The sequence below is a fragment of the Pygoscelis adeliae genome, unplaced genomic scaffold, assembly GCF_000699105.1.
Source record: "Pygoscelis adeliae isolate BGI_AS28 unplaced genomic scaffold, ASM69910v1 Scaffold485, whole genome shotgun sequence".
Lineage (NCBI taxonomy): Eukaryota > Metazoa > Chordata > Aves > Sphenisciformes > Spheniscidae > Pygoscelis > Pygoscelis adeliae.
In genome coordinates, this window is record NW_008824803.1 from 1068347 (window position 1) to 1084694 (window position 16348).

Sequence of the window (16348 nt, forward strand, 5' to 3'; positions counted from 1 at the left end):
GGGAACACTCCCCCGTGAGGCTTTTTGCAATGCCATATAGTGGGAGGACAACTGACAGTAGTCATGAACTGAAGAAAGAGAGGTTCTGACTGCCTACAAGGAAGAAATTTTTCACGAAATAAAATGAAACAGGTTGCTGAGAGAGGGTGTGCAGTCTCCAGCCTTGGTGGTTTTCAAGACCAGACTGGAAAAACCCTGAGCAATGTGGTCTGATCCCAAAGCTGACCCTGCTCTGAGCAGGACATTGCAATGAGACATCCTGAGGTCCCTCCCAGCCTGATTCCATGATTGACCATCATTGTTTCTCTTCTCTGAACCTCTTCCAGTCCTAATATACCCTTTCTTGAGATTTTGGGGTGGAGGTCAAGAGGGGAAGAGAAACTAGAAATTGTGCAAAGTATTCCAAATTTTGGCATACCACAGTTTTATAAAGGACACAGTATTTGTTTTATTCTCTATTCTCTTCCTCAGAGTTTTAAGACTGGATTTGTTTTTTTTGACGCCTATTGAGCATTAAGATGATGCTTTCATGGAATCATCTCTGATAACCCTAAGGTCTTGCGCCTTAGCAGCAACGATCAGCTCATAGCCCATCATTTTATGTATGAAGCAATGGCCGCTTCCTCTGTATGTTCATCACTTACAATCATGTACACTTAATGAGCCTGGAGCTGTTCTAAGCATAATGAGCAATTGCTTCTGTAGAAACTTGATAGCAGGACAAGTAGAGTGCTTCAGCGAATATTCCCATAGGAGCTACTAATAAGCTCAGACAGAGGGATAAGAAAAGCCTTTTGTAACATTCACCTTTCCTTTCCAGTGAATGTGTGGTGGGTACAAAATACCACTAGTGTTGCTTTAACTTAAATACCTACACTCTGACAACCTTCTCGGTTAGCAATCAGGTTATACCATCCTCTGTTTTTTTTTTTTTAAATTAGATCTTCAAAACCTCATAGATTTACTAATGAGATATTCTTAAGATAATTTGTGATTTTGCCCTTCGCTTACAAGCTAAACAGACGACCTGTTCTCTTTACATGCTTCTTTAAAGCTTCTTGTAAAGAAGCTCCATGTTTGTGAGCAAGTCTATCCATCTGATGAAGAATATTATGCCATCATAGGAAACCCTGTTCAAAAGCTTTCAAAAAGGAAGACAACGTGCCCAGAAAAGCCCAGGATTTAAAATGTTGGCTCCCAAAGTAAGTCCAGAAACTGTGATGCAAATTGAAAACCAATCCTAAGGAGGAGTTTGCTCCAGCTTGGCCAGCATGCTTGAGAGGAACACATGGTTCTGTCCATTCTTACAGCCTCACTAGCTCATGCTTAAGGAGTTAGACTTAGGGTGGAAGGTCTTAGGGTAAAAAATAATAAATCTCAATCTACTAGTACTACATTCATACTGGGAGTGTACTCATAGACAAACACTAAGAGGAGAATCAAAACCATTAGTAACAAACAGATAGAAGTTCCCACCAAAAATCTTATTCCACAGTGTGTACTTCAAGTGAACAAGCAAGAGAACTACATCTGATGACACTGAAGAACTAAAATGAAGGACAATATGACACACAACTTTTTCTGTATTTTCCAATAAATTGGCTATTTTATAAAATAAATGAAAACAAAAGAGAAAGCCTCCTTAAATACTATGTGTAATAGAGAATTGTTTCTGTATGTTCCCATTCATGGGTGAGCAATGGGCAGAGACTACTGAAGAACAGCAAATCTTATACAGCAGACAGCAATATTGTCTGCTGCACTATGCTAGAGAATATGCTGACACTCCCAATCTACGTAGGACAGTGTATGTCAATTACATGAATTTTTGAGATGTGTTAATAGATATTCCGAGGCATTTAGTTAACACTATGCTGCAACACTTCCATTCACATTAAGAAATTATCAGTTACTAAAAGGATGGCTCAAATGTCATTTGTCACTTAGAATCCATTATAACTTTCAAAACAAAGTGGTTGTTCTTACTGAGATTATTCTCATGTCTGAAGGAATGTTGTAATATGACAATAACAACAGAATTGTAATGTTCATGTAAGTAGCTAGCAAAAGAAAAAATAATAGCTATTATGAGCTCATTTTTATGTCCCTTTTTAAACACTCCAAACATTGTTTGTGTATCAACCTGATAAATATTTCATACTACAAGTCTTCATAAAGTTTGACACAGGGCTCATTAAAAGCCTACTTATGTGACCACAAGATGATTAGACGAAAAACAGTTTGCAGTCAATTTTAAACAGATGCATAACAAAACAAAACTAAATTACACATACTGGAGGCCTGCCAGGACGGCCCCTTTTTCTTTTTCCTTTGACTTCTCCTTCTTCAAGCTCACTGCCAGCATCTGAATGTGCAGTAGTTTCATTTGTAGAATCCCTAGGGGGGGGAAAAACACTAGATAAATTAAAATGATTTGAAATCAACAAGTAATCTATAACTGACTGATTAAATATTTAGTCCTAAGCCAGAAAAAAAAAAAAGTCAGCATTAAAAGGCTTGCCACATTTATTCTGCAAACTAAGGAACTAAGTATTGTTAGCCCTGGCAAAAAGCCTTACCTTTTTATGGGCTGGAATGTCATTTTATAGACTGGAAATTATTTAAATTAACAGCTTATTTTGAAACCACGTTACACTTAAAAAACTGGCTATATTAAACAGCACATTCTCAACATATCCATCCCACAATGTATTCACTAGTATCAACTTTCTTTTACTCTTAGTAACTACTTCTGAGCTGCTTTCAAGGCCATGACAAAGCAAACTGGAGTCCAATCCAGCTATCACATCATTAGAACAGTTACACAAGTTCCCACCCAGGTTACATCATGTTTTTAGTCACGCTCAAAGACAATGGTATGGCACAGCTGTTAATAAAGAGAGGATTAACACTGACTGTGAGGCACAAACCCAAAAACTCACTTTGTTCTAAAGACATTTACGATTCTTGCAGTTAGAAAAATGTTTTCACTTGTACAATGAAAAAACCTTGACACTGCTCAACGACTATTAGCAGAGAAGCCCACAGTATCATTTTTCAATTATTCCTGTTTTAAACTTATGACCATAGTAAGTAGGGGAAAAAAACATTACCCCAATTTCTGCCCACACCCCCTGCCCCAAGCCAGGTGCACAGGTACTTCTCTGCCTTCAAAACAGACCTGGCTGCTTGAAGAAACTCAGCTTGTAATTGATCTTCTGAGGCATTAGATTTTGCCCAAGAAGAGCCCACAAGCAAAACCATGCATGTTACTGATGTGCTTTATTTTTAGTTTGGAAGACCACCAGTGCATGAGATCTTTGTAAATGAAAGAGTAACTGTAACAACGTCCTAGATTGCTGAAAGATGGGTCAAGTCTAGCTCTAATCAGAGATTTCTTTAAATCCAACAGCATTTCCTTGAACTGAAAGGAGTTAAATTGCTGTAAAACTTGTGCAAGGGGAAGGTGAAAAACAGACCTATTCCATTATTTTATACAATCTCAAACATAAAAGGTGGCATTAGTGATCTGGTTTACAGAAACTGAGAAGCTTCAGCAAGCCAAGATCTACACAGATCTTCCACATTGTCTGGGGTTTTATTTTTTTATTTTGTTTTATAAATCAGGAATACTTCACAAATTTGCTGTATCACCAAAAAAAGTATTTAGTAATGCAGAAAGATACAAACATCATTGTACCGGAATCAAGAATGTTCTGATACTTCTCTTTACTGAAATTACTGTATTGTTCTAGGTCTGCTCTAACCCAAATAATTCTGCAAAACTATGATGAATTTCTAATATTAAGACATTCTTTTCCAACCTTTTCCAATTTGCAAGCACAAAAACACCATGGGGTCCACAGAATCCTTTACAAAAGCTAGAATGCAGTAAAACATATATGAATCTCCTTTTCTGAAAGTAACTTCAATGGATTATCTCTAAACACTCTACAGACCCCAGAAAACTAGGCACCCTAGATTAAAAAACAGTATTCGAGTACATTTGAGTTCCCAAATTATATGCTTGTAAAACAGTATCTCTACAAAATACTGAAAATGCAGCTTTGTTGTGATAAAATTAAAGAAGTAGCTTTTCTGCTTCATAAAATATGAAATTTGAGAAACTCAGTATCACACTATGAATTTGGAAAAAAAAACCAAACCTGTAAAAAGCCTAAAACCAAATAAAAGAAACCCCACACATAGTTCAACATTATTTGGTAAAATAGGGCCACACTGGTGAAAAGCAATACAGTGAATACACCTGAAAACAATGCTTATGTGGGTGGATGTATCCATTCTCTACTCAAACACCAGCCATCACCCTGCAACTCAATTTGACAAAAATGTGTATTGCCTCACAATGACAGTATTTTTTTTTAAATAACTTTTGAATACAGAAGAAGCCCCATAAAAATATAGAATCATAGAATCGTTTAGGTTGGAAAAGACCTTTAAGATCATCAAGTCCAACTGTTAATCTAATACTGCCAAGTCCACCACTAAACCATGTCCTTAAGCGCCTCATCTATAGGTCTTTTAAATACTTCCAGGGATGGTGACTCAACCACTTCCCGGGGCAGCCTGTTCCAAGGCTCAACAACCCTTTCAGTGAAGAAATTTTTCCTCATGTCCAATCTAAACGTCCCCTGGTGCAACTTGAGGCCATTTCCTCTTGTCCTATCGCTTGTTACTTGGGAGAAGAGACCGACACCCACCTCGCTACAACCTCCTTTCAGGTAGTTGTAGAGAGCGATGAGGTCTCCCCTCAGCCTCCTAAAAATCGTAAGACTCGTGCTCTAGACCCTTCACCAGCTTCGTTGCCCTTCTCTGGACACACTCCAACATCTCAACATCCTTCCTGTAGTGAGGGGCCCAAAACTGAACACAGTATTCGAGGTGCAGCCTCACCAGTGCCGAGTACAGGGGCATAATCACTTCCCTACTCCTGCTGGCCACACTATTTCTGATGCAATCCAGGATGCCATTGGCCTTCTTGGCCGCCTGGGCACACTGCTGGCTCATACTCAGCCGGCTGTCAACCAACACCCCCCAGGTCCTTTTCCGCCAGGCAGCTTTCCAGCCACCCTTCCCCAAGCCTGTAGGGTTGCATGGGGTTGTTGTGACCCAAGTGCAGCACCTGGCACTAAGCCTTGCTGAACCTCATACAACTGGCCTCGGCCCATCGATCCAGCCTGTCCAGATCCCTCTGTAGAGCCTTCCTACCCTCGAGCAGATCAATGCTCCTGCCTGACTTGGTGTCGTCTGCAAACTTACTGAGGGTGCACTCGATCCCCTCCTCCAGATCACTGATGAAGATATTAAACAGAACTGGCCCCAGTACTGACCCCTGAGGAACACCACTTGTGACCGGCCACCAACTGGATTTAACTCCATTCACCACAACTCTTTGGGCCCGGCCATCCAGCAAGTTTTTTACCCAGCAAAGAGTACGCTTGTCCAAGCCATGAGCAGCCAGTTATCTGCCGCTTTCTATTGCTGTAGAGAAATTAAAGCCATTCTCTTTTGTTCTCTGTAGAAAAAATAAGCTTCTCTCTGGTCTACACAGATCCTTACTGGAAAAATTTTAGGCATGGTGTGGTCTAAGCAATAGCCCCATTCTGGGGAAACACTGTAGCTTTGCTAGCTTACAAAACCACACCTCTAATATCATCAGGATAAAGATTTTTCTCTATTAAAACCAGATTCAGCAGTCCTCCTAGGCAAATGGCTCAAACATTTCCCTTGAAACACTGGAGCTACAAAAATAAATTAAACTCTACTACTATTTTGCATGCATCTAGTTCACAGAGAGCTTGACTTTGCTACACCCTCTGTCTCAGTCTAGCAAAACCTACTGAGATTTGTGTATTTAGTTCTGGAAATTTCAATTGCTTCGGAACACTGCATATGGAGGGAACATTTTAATTATTAACTACGTTCTCTTCTTTGTCTTAAACAGACTGTTGTCTTAAACCTGATAACCATGCTTCTCTAATATTTTTCTGGTAAAACTTCTCTGGTTTGCTGGAAACCTTTTGGGAAAGGCTCAATAAATCAGTACTAACAGTGAGATTCATCTAATCTAAATTTTAGACATATACAATGCAGAAAACAGAAAATCTTAAGGTGCGACATATCTCATGCTAAGGTCAGTGTCCAAAATTGGTCTGTTTGTTTTATAAATTTTCTTTTCTCTCCATTGATGGTAAGGTGATCTAGACAAGCAGCTCAAATATAAATGTTTAAAATTGAACAAGATGAATCTCACCCTAACAATATGTGAGGCAGAGAGGAGATTTCTTCTGGCAAAGAATATAAGTATGCAAGGAATAAGGGGAAAACATCAGAAAGTAAGTTCCCTTCAATACTCACATTATTTGGAGTAGGGAGACAGGATCAAGGACAACCTACAGTCCTTGGCTGATTTTACATTAAAATAAACATAATTTCAAGCAGCAGGGAATTCTGTCTGAATCATGCAACTCCTGCACAAAAAGGCCCTTCCACTGTGGCCTTGAGTTCCTTCAGTTTGGGAGGTAGTACTTCTTGCTTCTGTCAAGGCCTTACAGTTGCTCTGGGTACACACACACATGCCCCTTTTCTTATTTCTGAACTCAGAGGAGGAGTAAAGCATCTCAACTGCCTGCACTTCTGTCAGTTTTTTAACACCAGAGCATCTGGCCAGCATCCATCTCCCTCATTTGCAGAACTGCTAGGAAGTAATTTATCTGGTGGCAGTCATCCACATCTTAATAGACCAGAATTATCCTATTCCTGTCTTACGTGTGTGTGACTAGTCACCTGAGGGGGAAAACTTAGGCTTAGCCACAATTTATTGTTCCTGAAGCTGTTGGGAGGGAAAGTAATCTGGGCCTAAAGAGACCTGCCTTATCTAAGAAGAGGAGAGGTAGCAGTGCCAGCAAAGGCTAAACCTTTCCTCTCTAAAACACCTTTGACATAACACAGACGTAAGAGAATTTGGCAGATTGTGGGAGACCTACAAGATTGGGGTGGGCAGAGTAAAGCAGAGACGTGATAACCCCTTTTAGGGGCTCAAATTTACTCTGTTTTTCTTTCTGTTCTCTGTGGTGGCTAAAGCATCCTGGAAAACCTGCAGTAACTCCAGGATCCCTCCAAAAACTCCAGATATTATTCTGAAGTTATAATAACTAGCCATTTAAACTAACCATATGGTAATGAAGAATTAACAGATCACTGGGCAGCCCCTTGCCATGTCACGCGTCTGAAGAACATATTTCCATAGACACAGTAAATTTCACATCTCTGCAAAAATCAAAACAAATTTACCTTCCTTCTATTATTACATAAAGCCCTAGCTATAGAGCTTATACCACCCCCCCTTAAAAACACATCACACCAAAAACGTATGTTCATGTATCAGTCTTTGTAAATAAAAACGCTTCTGTAAGCTTTTATCAGTGTTGCTGAGGTGGCTCAAGGTTCTGGCAGACATAAATTCCGTAATTGCTACCACCAGACTCAGCCTTGTGAAGAAAAGCATTCATGAAGAAAAATGGCTAAATGCACAGGCTCATGAATCATGGATGAATCAGCTCTCATGGTTGATCTTCAAAATCTAAAGAGGAACATGCCTCACAGCAAATATGAGTCATCCCATTGAGAGAAGACTCAAAACAGTCAGTCACCCAAAAAAATCAAGTGCCTGCCAGCTTTGTTTTCCCTCCATCTGAAACACCAAAAAGTGAAATCCTGTCTTCACTGCATTCTGAAGCCACTTCTATAAATCCAGAAAGATTAAAGATTTCTCCTTTCATGCTCCCTCAACAGAGAAGAATTTGGGAGGGAATATTTGATATGGTCCTAAGCAAAGTACATTAATATATCAAATTGACTTTAGGACCCTTTGTTTAAAGGGGGTAGCCAAAAAGATTAGGAAGTGTTATGAAAAAGTAGAATTAAGGCATAGAAGTGGTAGATTATAATAATCCTTCAAAGCTGCTTATTTAAGAGCTAGAAAGAAAATCTTGGCTTTCTCTGTGTGGAACCGGATTCTGGTTTCTCAAATCTAAATGTGTGAAGCTAATACCCCTAATCAAAGACTGCTTCAGGTTCTCTCACTCTTAGCCAGACTCCTTTCTGATGAAAGTCTGGTTGGGACCTACTGAATTAGCAGTTATCACTTTCTTTGATACCTCATCCAAACTAGACTTTGTTCTGAGCCCTCAGGAGAGTCTCAAAACCTTTATGTGCAAATCCTGCTGATTTTTTTTTTTTTAAAAAGAAAGATCTCATCTTGTTTACAAGCAACCAAAACTATATATATATTACTGATGATGACATCTCACCAACACTTCGCACAGTGGCATTAAATGATTCTCAGCCCTACTGGAAAAAACAACATACACGTTTCCTTTCATTTTTTAAAGTTGCATAATATTGGTGGCTCACAATCTTCTTCTGATTAAACAATATGCCAACATCTTTAATGTCCCTCAGGTTTTTCAGCTGGTGTGCAGAGTTACCAAACCTATTAATATGCACTTTTTAACTTTAAAGACTGTGATATTTCATTCACTTCTTAAGGTCATCTAACTTCTTGAACTGGGAATGGGAATATCCCTTTCCCACCGTTGCCGTGACAGAATCTCCCAGCTTTTTGTCCTTGGCACATTTTGCAAGCACACGCTCACTTCTTGAATGTGGCACATCCAGGAAAATATGAAACGAGAAAAATTTTTTTCCACAACTACCTTCAAAGCTAACCAGACGCTCCCTGCTCAGTGGTATCCATCAAGGTCATCCCCGTCTTTAGCCACCTAACTCACCCACAGCAAAAATTAACTTTTTTTTAAAGAGGTTTTAAAAATATAAGAAAAAAATTGCAATGCAGAGCATGTTGTTATTAAGATCAGACAAATAACCTTACACTTGTCCAAACATTCAGTTTCTTACATAAAGGCACTTGAAATCTTAGGTTTGGAACATCACTCAACTTTGATAAACTGAGGCTCTTTTACACCCTGCAATAATTCCTATCTTCATATGTCCATTTCCAGCAAAAAACTTAACATTAGATAATTAACGAATGTATTTGGTCTACATGGCAAGGTAGTGACAGCGGGGCAGCCGCAGGGTGGGCTCTGTCAGGAGAGAAAGGGCTGCCTCATGCCAGACACAGGCAGTTCCAGCCAGCTCCAATGGCCCCAGGGCAGGGCACAGCTGGGCCAGTCAGAGGAATCGGCAGTGCCCCTGTAAAAGCTACTGAAGAAAGGGCCGAATGCCATGAGGGGTGAGGGCCCAGCCCTGTGAGCAGCAGAAGGAAGAAGGTGCTGCCAGCGTTCCGGCACAGGCTCCCCCATGGCACCTGGGGAGCCCACACTGGAGCAGGTATCCACAGTGCAGCCCTCGGAGGACCCCATGCTGCAGGTGTGAGTAGAGGAGTCAGGAATGAAGGGGTGAAGTTGAACCGGGGAACAGGGCAGGGGGGAGAGGGAACACATTTTAGTTTTTGTCTTTGTTTCTCACCATCATCTTATTCAACTGGCAATAAATTAAATTAATTTTCTCCAAGTCGAGTCTGTTTTGCCCCTGACGGTAAGTGATTTCCCTGTCTTTATCTTGCCCCATGAGCTTTTTCGTCTTATTTTCTCCCCCTGTCCTGTTGAGAAAGGAGTGAGAGAGTGGCTGGGTGGGTGTCTGGCAGCCAGCCAAGGTCAACCCAACACATCAAATAAAGCTCCATTTTGTTCCTGTTTCTAAAATTCCACTTGATTTACTCTCTAGCTCCTCTCATAGACTTCCACTCTATTCTTCCCAATAGCTCACTTTATCCAGGTACAGTGATGTTCCTTTTTGTATATGCCACTCCTATTTCCCAGTAAGATCAAAACATGCTAACACCACTTGCTCTCTTCAATTGCAGAGGCCAAAGGCTTTTTGCACAATAAATACAGCTCGTCATAAGAAAGAGTACGCAACTGGAATACACAAATATGGTAAATTATGACTAAAATCCATTCACATTTCTGAAATCTCACAACACTCAGAAGCATAAAAGTAGCAAAGATCTTGTTTTGCTTTTCACTGCAAAATTAAATCTCCATGCACACAAATAAATATCTTTTAGGTTTAATTGTTTCATTCTACACACAGTTTTTCAGCATAGGACAACACAGGAGGCCTGGAACAGTCACTAATCTGCACTTCTCTCAAGCTTCTGCTTTATCCTCATGATCACCTCTCTGTTTACTTCTACCTTTTTAACACTGAAGATTTGAAATATAGAGAGAAACATATACTCACTGTAGTACTGGCAAATCTGAAGTAATCATTTTTGCAGCACTCTTGAAAGTAAGAGCTACATAGAACTTCTTCTCGAAGTTATTATAAGACAACTACTTGGAAACCTCTTTCATGAAAAGAACGTCAAAGTCCAGTCTGCAAAAAAGAGAAAAAAAATTGTTAGTTGTGATTCCAAAATAGTCATATATTGAATAAAAACCCACTGTAAACAAAAATGGTCAATTCTGAAGTATCATAACTATTAAACCATATGAAATTTAGAACGGATGTCCCCAGGACAGCTTAATCATATTCTCACATTCAGTTTTTATAATTCTGTTTAGGCAACTGTACTTTTTTTTTTAATTACACAAATTATTTTGCATTACCTCCTATATTTGTTTACGGTAACTCTAATGTAAAAACACAAGTAGAACTCTATCTGAGAAAATTTAAATAAACAAGATAAATATATAAGCATAAGCAGAGAATATGATGATCCAGATTTAAGGAATCTATTTTCTAGTCACAAAATAGACTAAACTTGCAAGACAGAAGTCTAGTTTCATGAGAAACAGTCTCTCCTAGTTTCAAATCAAGACAAAAAGTCTGCACCTAAAAATCATACAAGTTTTGATTTAGGCACAACAAAACCAGTAGAAGATAATATTCCTGACAACATTCCCTTTAATGGAATTACACCTATTCAGATTAGACAAACTGGCTCACAGTTTTATGTGACTGAATTTTACAGAAGAGTAGTCAGAAGCTGTGCAACTCTAACTGCAATAGAAAGTATTTTAACCTGATGAAACCAAAGTTGTAAGTTTAAACAATAAACTAGCCTGCATCTGTGGTACCACTACACCCACTAGTAAAATCTCTCTATCCAAAAGACTAATCAAGGAGCTGATTAATGACAGCAGACATGACTTTACCACTAAATAACGGCACAATATGACAGATGCACTAATCTTTGATGTAATAAAACATAAAACTGCCATCCCATTCTTCCAGAAAATGCAAGTTCTGGAAAAACTAAAATGATTTGTATCATTCTCCCCTTTTACAGATCTTGGGATAATACAAATAGCTGCATGAAGCACTGCAGTTGAAGAACGGTAATGAATACCAAGGACTTAACTGCATCTTTTGTAAACATGGGATATTTTAAATATCTTTTATTTAAATATTTAATTTCTTCTCAATGGGCAGTTTTTTCTGTGCTCTAGTAGCTTTGCACAAGACAGCAGGAAAATCAAGCCAGAAAGAGGCAACATGACTGGCACAGTATCTAAATAAAACTGCACCAGTGTAAGCAAAACAGTACACGTAAAGTATTATTTTCCATCCTACTATATGCACATCAGTATTTACCAAAACCATAACTGTACAGCATGAACAGACTTTTTTGCCTCTGGTTATTACAGTTCCAATTAGACTCACAGATGCATACAACTAGCTCTTCCCGTACTTACTACTTCATACAACCAACAGTTTTACTTACAGTATCACCAAATTTAGATTTTTCCTATATACTACCATCTCATTGGCCATTTTTTCTGCTGTATCATTAAAAAGCCACCTTGTTGCAAAAGAAATGTTCACAAAAGGGAAGTTTGTTTGAAATGAAGGTTACCACTCTAGCATTAACCGTTTAAAGGGGGCCATTTTCCACAGTCAGTACACCAGGTTAGTGTAAAAGCTCTCCGGTTTCACTATAAGACACAAGCAGTCTGAGTTCTTCAAGAACAAAAATGTTACATGATATGCTATTTGTGCCATTTCCATAACTTGCTTCCATAACAATATTTCTTCATTAGAAACACTATGTTTTAAAGGATGTGATTACTCTTAACAGGGGAATGACACGCCCATTCAGCAACATCAAGCAACCATTTCAGGCACTTGTAAGAATTTATTAACAACAAACATAGCATTAGACAATTAAGTTTTGAGCTGATTTCCTACATGAAAAAAAAAAGGCAATGTTCAGATCTCCAAAATGGACAAGTTCGCTACAATCCGAACAACATGCACTCTGGTGATCACAAAATACTAATATTTATGTATAACATAAGAAGAATATTTAATGAAATCCTAAAATAGAAGAAAGGTTTTGATTAAGATTCTGGAAATATTTTTTCCTCCTGCCATGACAATTAGATGTACACATTTTTGTAATACCTTCCCTTTGTTTAAAAAGTGTATTTTTTTTTGTACCCACACAAGCACACATGCACTCACACACACACACTCTTGTGTATGCTAACTAGACCTCAAAGGAAACCTATCCATCTTGGATCTTCAGATTATCTAATTCTAGCAGGATACTGGGTATCAATCTTACTTTTCAAAAGAGTTTTCAAAAGAAGTTCAAGAAAATTGATGTGCGTTTCATGTGAGAGGCTTTCCACAGATGTTTAAGGCATCCTGGACAACTGTTATGTGGAATTTCTTTTTTCAATTTTCCTTTTTAACCTAGTTATCACCCTTCACAACTGTTGTGCTGTACATGCTTGGATATAGTAACCAGCAGTACACAACTGCTCTAGGGAAGTGCTTTCACACATAAGGAAAAGTATACTTGCTCAGAGATAACTTATTCGAAAAGAAGTCCTGGCCTAAAAGAAAGTATGGAGTGAAGGGTATAAAGAGCCAGAAGGAGAAGTGAGGAGCTGTTTCATTCAGAAGCAACTGAAGAACCAAGGAAGCTGGAGCCACAGCCTTGACACAGTGGTAATGGCAGACAACCTGACACACAGGGAACTGCAAGGTCCTGTGGTATTTTCTCAAAGTTCGTATGCTAAACAGGAGACTGCAAAGCAGTGCTGGAAAAAATCCATCTGTATGTGGTTAGGTCTAGACTGGACCATGTAGAAGACAACAAAGTTGCTCTTCTACTGTCTTGTGTTAATAAAGGCACTTAACAAGGGTTAAGCCAAAGAGTGTTAAAATACAAGAACTGTCAATGCTGATGAGCTGGAAAATTAACAGCTCAGGAGGCAGAAGCCCAAAAAGAAAAAGCACAATCCTACCCATTTTGTGGGACTGACCAGAAGCGGAGTCTTACATTGCATGGAATAATGCCTCCCCGTTACACAATCCAAGTCACACGCATCCAATACAGTCCTGCTGGCTATTATGCTCTGGATGCTAACTCTTTCTTCCTCAACCCAGACACTCACCTCAAGTTAGGAAACCCTTAATGGTCTTGAGATAACTGCCTTGCAACTTCCCTCAACAGTAACATTCCTCTAAGCTCAAAGAAACACCACCACCTGCTTCCAAAACTCAGTCTTAAATTATCACCCACGTTGCTTAGACTCAGTCTGGAAATAAAATAAGTCACTATAGTGACTAATGAAAAGCTTTATGTGCTTGGAACAGAGTTCTCAATTTCGTCGTGCAATTAAGTTTGACAGCTGCGGGAAAATCATTGATCCTTATGGACTACACAAATGTGAACCTTCACATTTTTTCTGGTTTTAATAAAAGAAACACCTGTTTCTTAAAGATTATTTTCTTACAAACAAGAAAATCAAACTCTCCTCCTTTCTGTCCTATTCAGCCTGAGAATTAAGGCACTGATAAAAAATCCTGAAAGCTTGAGACAGATTCCCATTTTGTCACCTTTCTCCTGGGGAAGAGAAGAGCAGGGGGAGGAACACTTCATACTTTTGCATTTTGGGTTATTTAAACTATAATAAACACAATATAGCTGAACAAGTCCTTTAACCTGTGGTCAACTGCTTCTATTTTAGGAGTTTAAAAAAATCCGATGTTTTCATTCAATCCCAATTTTAATGACCTTAGCATGTTTGCAGCTTTTTTAACCTGCACATCTATATTTTAAGATGACATAAATTTATGCTGGCATAATTAAAAATGACCTGTATGTAACACAGGCAGTAGAAGAGACCATTCAGTTGAAACATACAATGGAAAAACAAGTTAATATTTCTTTTTTGCTTCTATTTTTTTAACCATGCAAAATAACCACGGCAGGCATAATTATATAAAACTGCTTCTTAAAAAAAAAAAAAGCCTTTTCTAGTAAGTTGTTAGTGTTATGATAATTTTTCTTCAATAAGTATCTCATAATGAGCTTAGCTTTAAGAAAGGCTCTACAATTTTACAACAATAAATCTGATACATGCATTCCATCAATATTTTCTGTAGTTTCCACTAACATATAGCTACCTATTTTTTGCAGTCTTTAGATTGTTTATTTGCCTCTCTGGTGCTGAAGCAATCTACCCATTTTAGCCAAACAACAAACAAATGAAAACATTGACATGAACCCTGAAACCTGACAGAGTTGTTCCAAGCAACTACCTGGTAGCAAGAACCAGATAAGTTCAACTTACCTTATTATAAACTAGGTACCTGTATGTTATAAAGCTGAAACCAAAACTTAAAACAAAACAAAACCAAACAAAAAGCCCCAACTACTAATTTTAGCAATAAGAATTACATCATTATTAATTCCATTACCTAAAAGATAAACAAAATAGAAGATAACTGGTATTTGACAGACTCCCATTCAAAATCCTTTCTTTGTTGACCAAGTGACCTTGTCCCATCCAAGTGCAAAATATATTCAAACAATGGCTCACACTAACAGAGCAATATCTTCTACTATTATCGGTAACGCCTGTACGCCATAACTTCATTTTCCATTTAAAATTACTTCGCTTTCTCCCTCAGTGCTCCCTGTTATGTCTTTCCTTGCAAGTTGAAAATTGATAAAGCAGTACACTTCTCCATCCCATTAAGGCCCAAAGGAAATTTGAGAACTCCAAACGTACTGCTTGTGCAGACAATGGTGTGCCATACCATTGCACAGCACCATAAAACAAGACATGTAAAACTCAAGTTTTTCGTATTCAGTTTAGAGACAAGATATGTCCCCTCAATATTCTTGCCCAACAGTAGCGTTTGACAGCTAGGAAAAGGCCTGCATCAGCAGCAAACGATAATTCTGTTAGAAGGCAGCATGTTGCACACCAAAGCAGAGCTCCAAAAGCTTTGATCAAGGTGAGAGAGAAAAGAGGATCTCGCAGCCAGGCAGATAAATTCTAGCCTTTTACTGCTTTATCCAACCTTATGCATGGCCTTGGGTACACCACTTAAATCCTTCCTGCTCGGCTATCCCATCTGCAAAGTGAAAATAATATTTAGAAATTGAAAATGTAAATTCTAAATCCTGCAGAACTAGAAAAACAGTCATCAGGAACTAACCCTGTAATGAATTCAACAAATGCTGTGACATGTTCTTCATCACTCAGGAGTTTTTGTTTGGTTTGGATTATGTATTTCTATAAGCATAAGCTTTATTTCTACTACAGGTTTGGAACTTGAAACAAATTAATTCATGTTGACCCTGCAGCCACTTGAACCGAAAGCCAAATTAAACCACCTCTTCCAGCTCTGATTTTGAAAATACATAGCATCATTTAAGGCCAAACAAGACATAATGCTTGCTTAGCCTATCTTTAAGAGAATTTCATTGATGTTCTATATAAAATCTAAATTTCACATTATCACATTTTAGTAAGTATTTAAACCAAGATTGAAAGCCCAAGTGATAGAAAAATTAACACTAAGCACTAGTGAGTTCTTTCAATACTTAAAGTATATATAGCAAGCTCTGCCAATATGTGGTCTGTAATATTCTTAATCCAGTCTAACCGTGATAGAAGGAGGTAATATTAGGAACAACTAGGCTAACGCAGCATGGCGATGCTTCATTTTGTACATCCTTCAAAAGCATACTGGACATATTATTATTATTATTCCACATCCCTCTCCCAAATGTGTGTGTCTGCTGTTGTTATCCATTTAATACCCAGTAGGACTTGCAGTTCCCAATCTGCAAAAGCATGTCAACAATAAAAACAAAAAACTGGGAAAGCTGGTTGATAGACCAGATGCTCGCGCTGCCATTCAGAGGGACCTGGACAGGTTGGAGCAATGGAAAAACAGGAATCACATGAAGTTCAATAAAGGGAACCCTCACAGTCCTGCAACCTGGGGAAGAACAACCGCATGCACAGGTTTGGGACCGAATGCCTGG

At 38.6% G+C, this 16348-nt stretch overlaps 1 protein-coding gene across 2 annotated transcripts in view; it reads right to left on the reverse strand.

The window, feature by feature from the left end:
• STAG1 (stromal antigen 1) overlaps positions 1 to 10372 on the reverse strand; it is a 162779-nt gene extending 152407 nt beyond the window's left edge. For both annotated transcript variants that reach the window (XM_009323998.1, XM_009323997.1), the window contains exons 1-2: positions 10291 to 10372; positions 2295 to 2397 (exon numbers count right to left, since the gene is read on the reverse strand). In XM_009323998.1, the coding sequence (XP_009322273.1) occupies positions 2295 to 2397; positions 10291 to 10319 (132 nt within the window). In that variant the 5' untranslated portion in view covers positions 10320 to 10372. The remainder of the gene's footprint in view (positions 1 to 2294; positions 2398 to 10290) is intronic.
• Positions 10373 to 16348: the final 5976 nt, after the last annotated feature.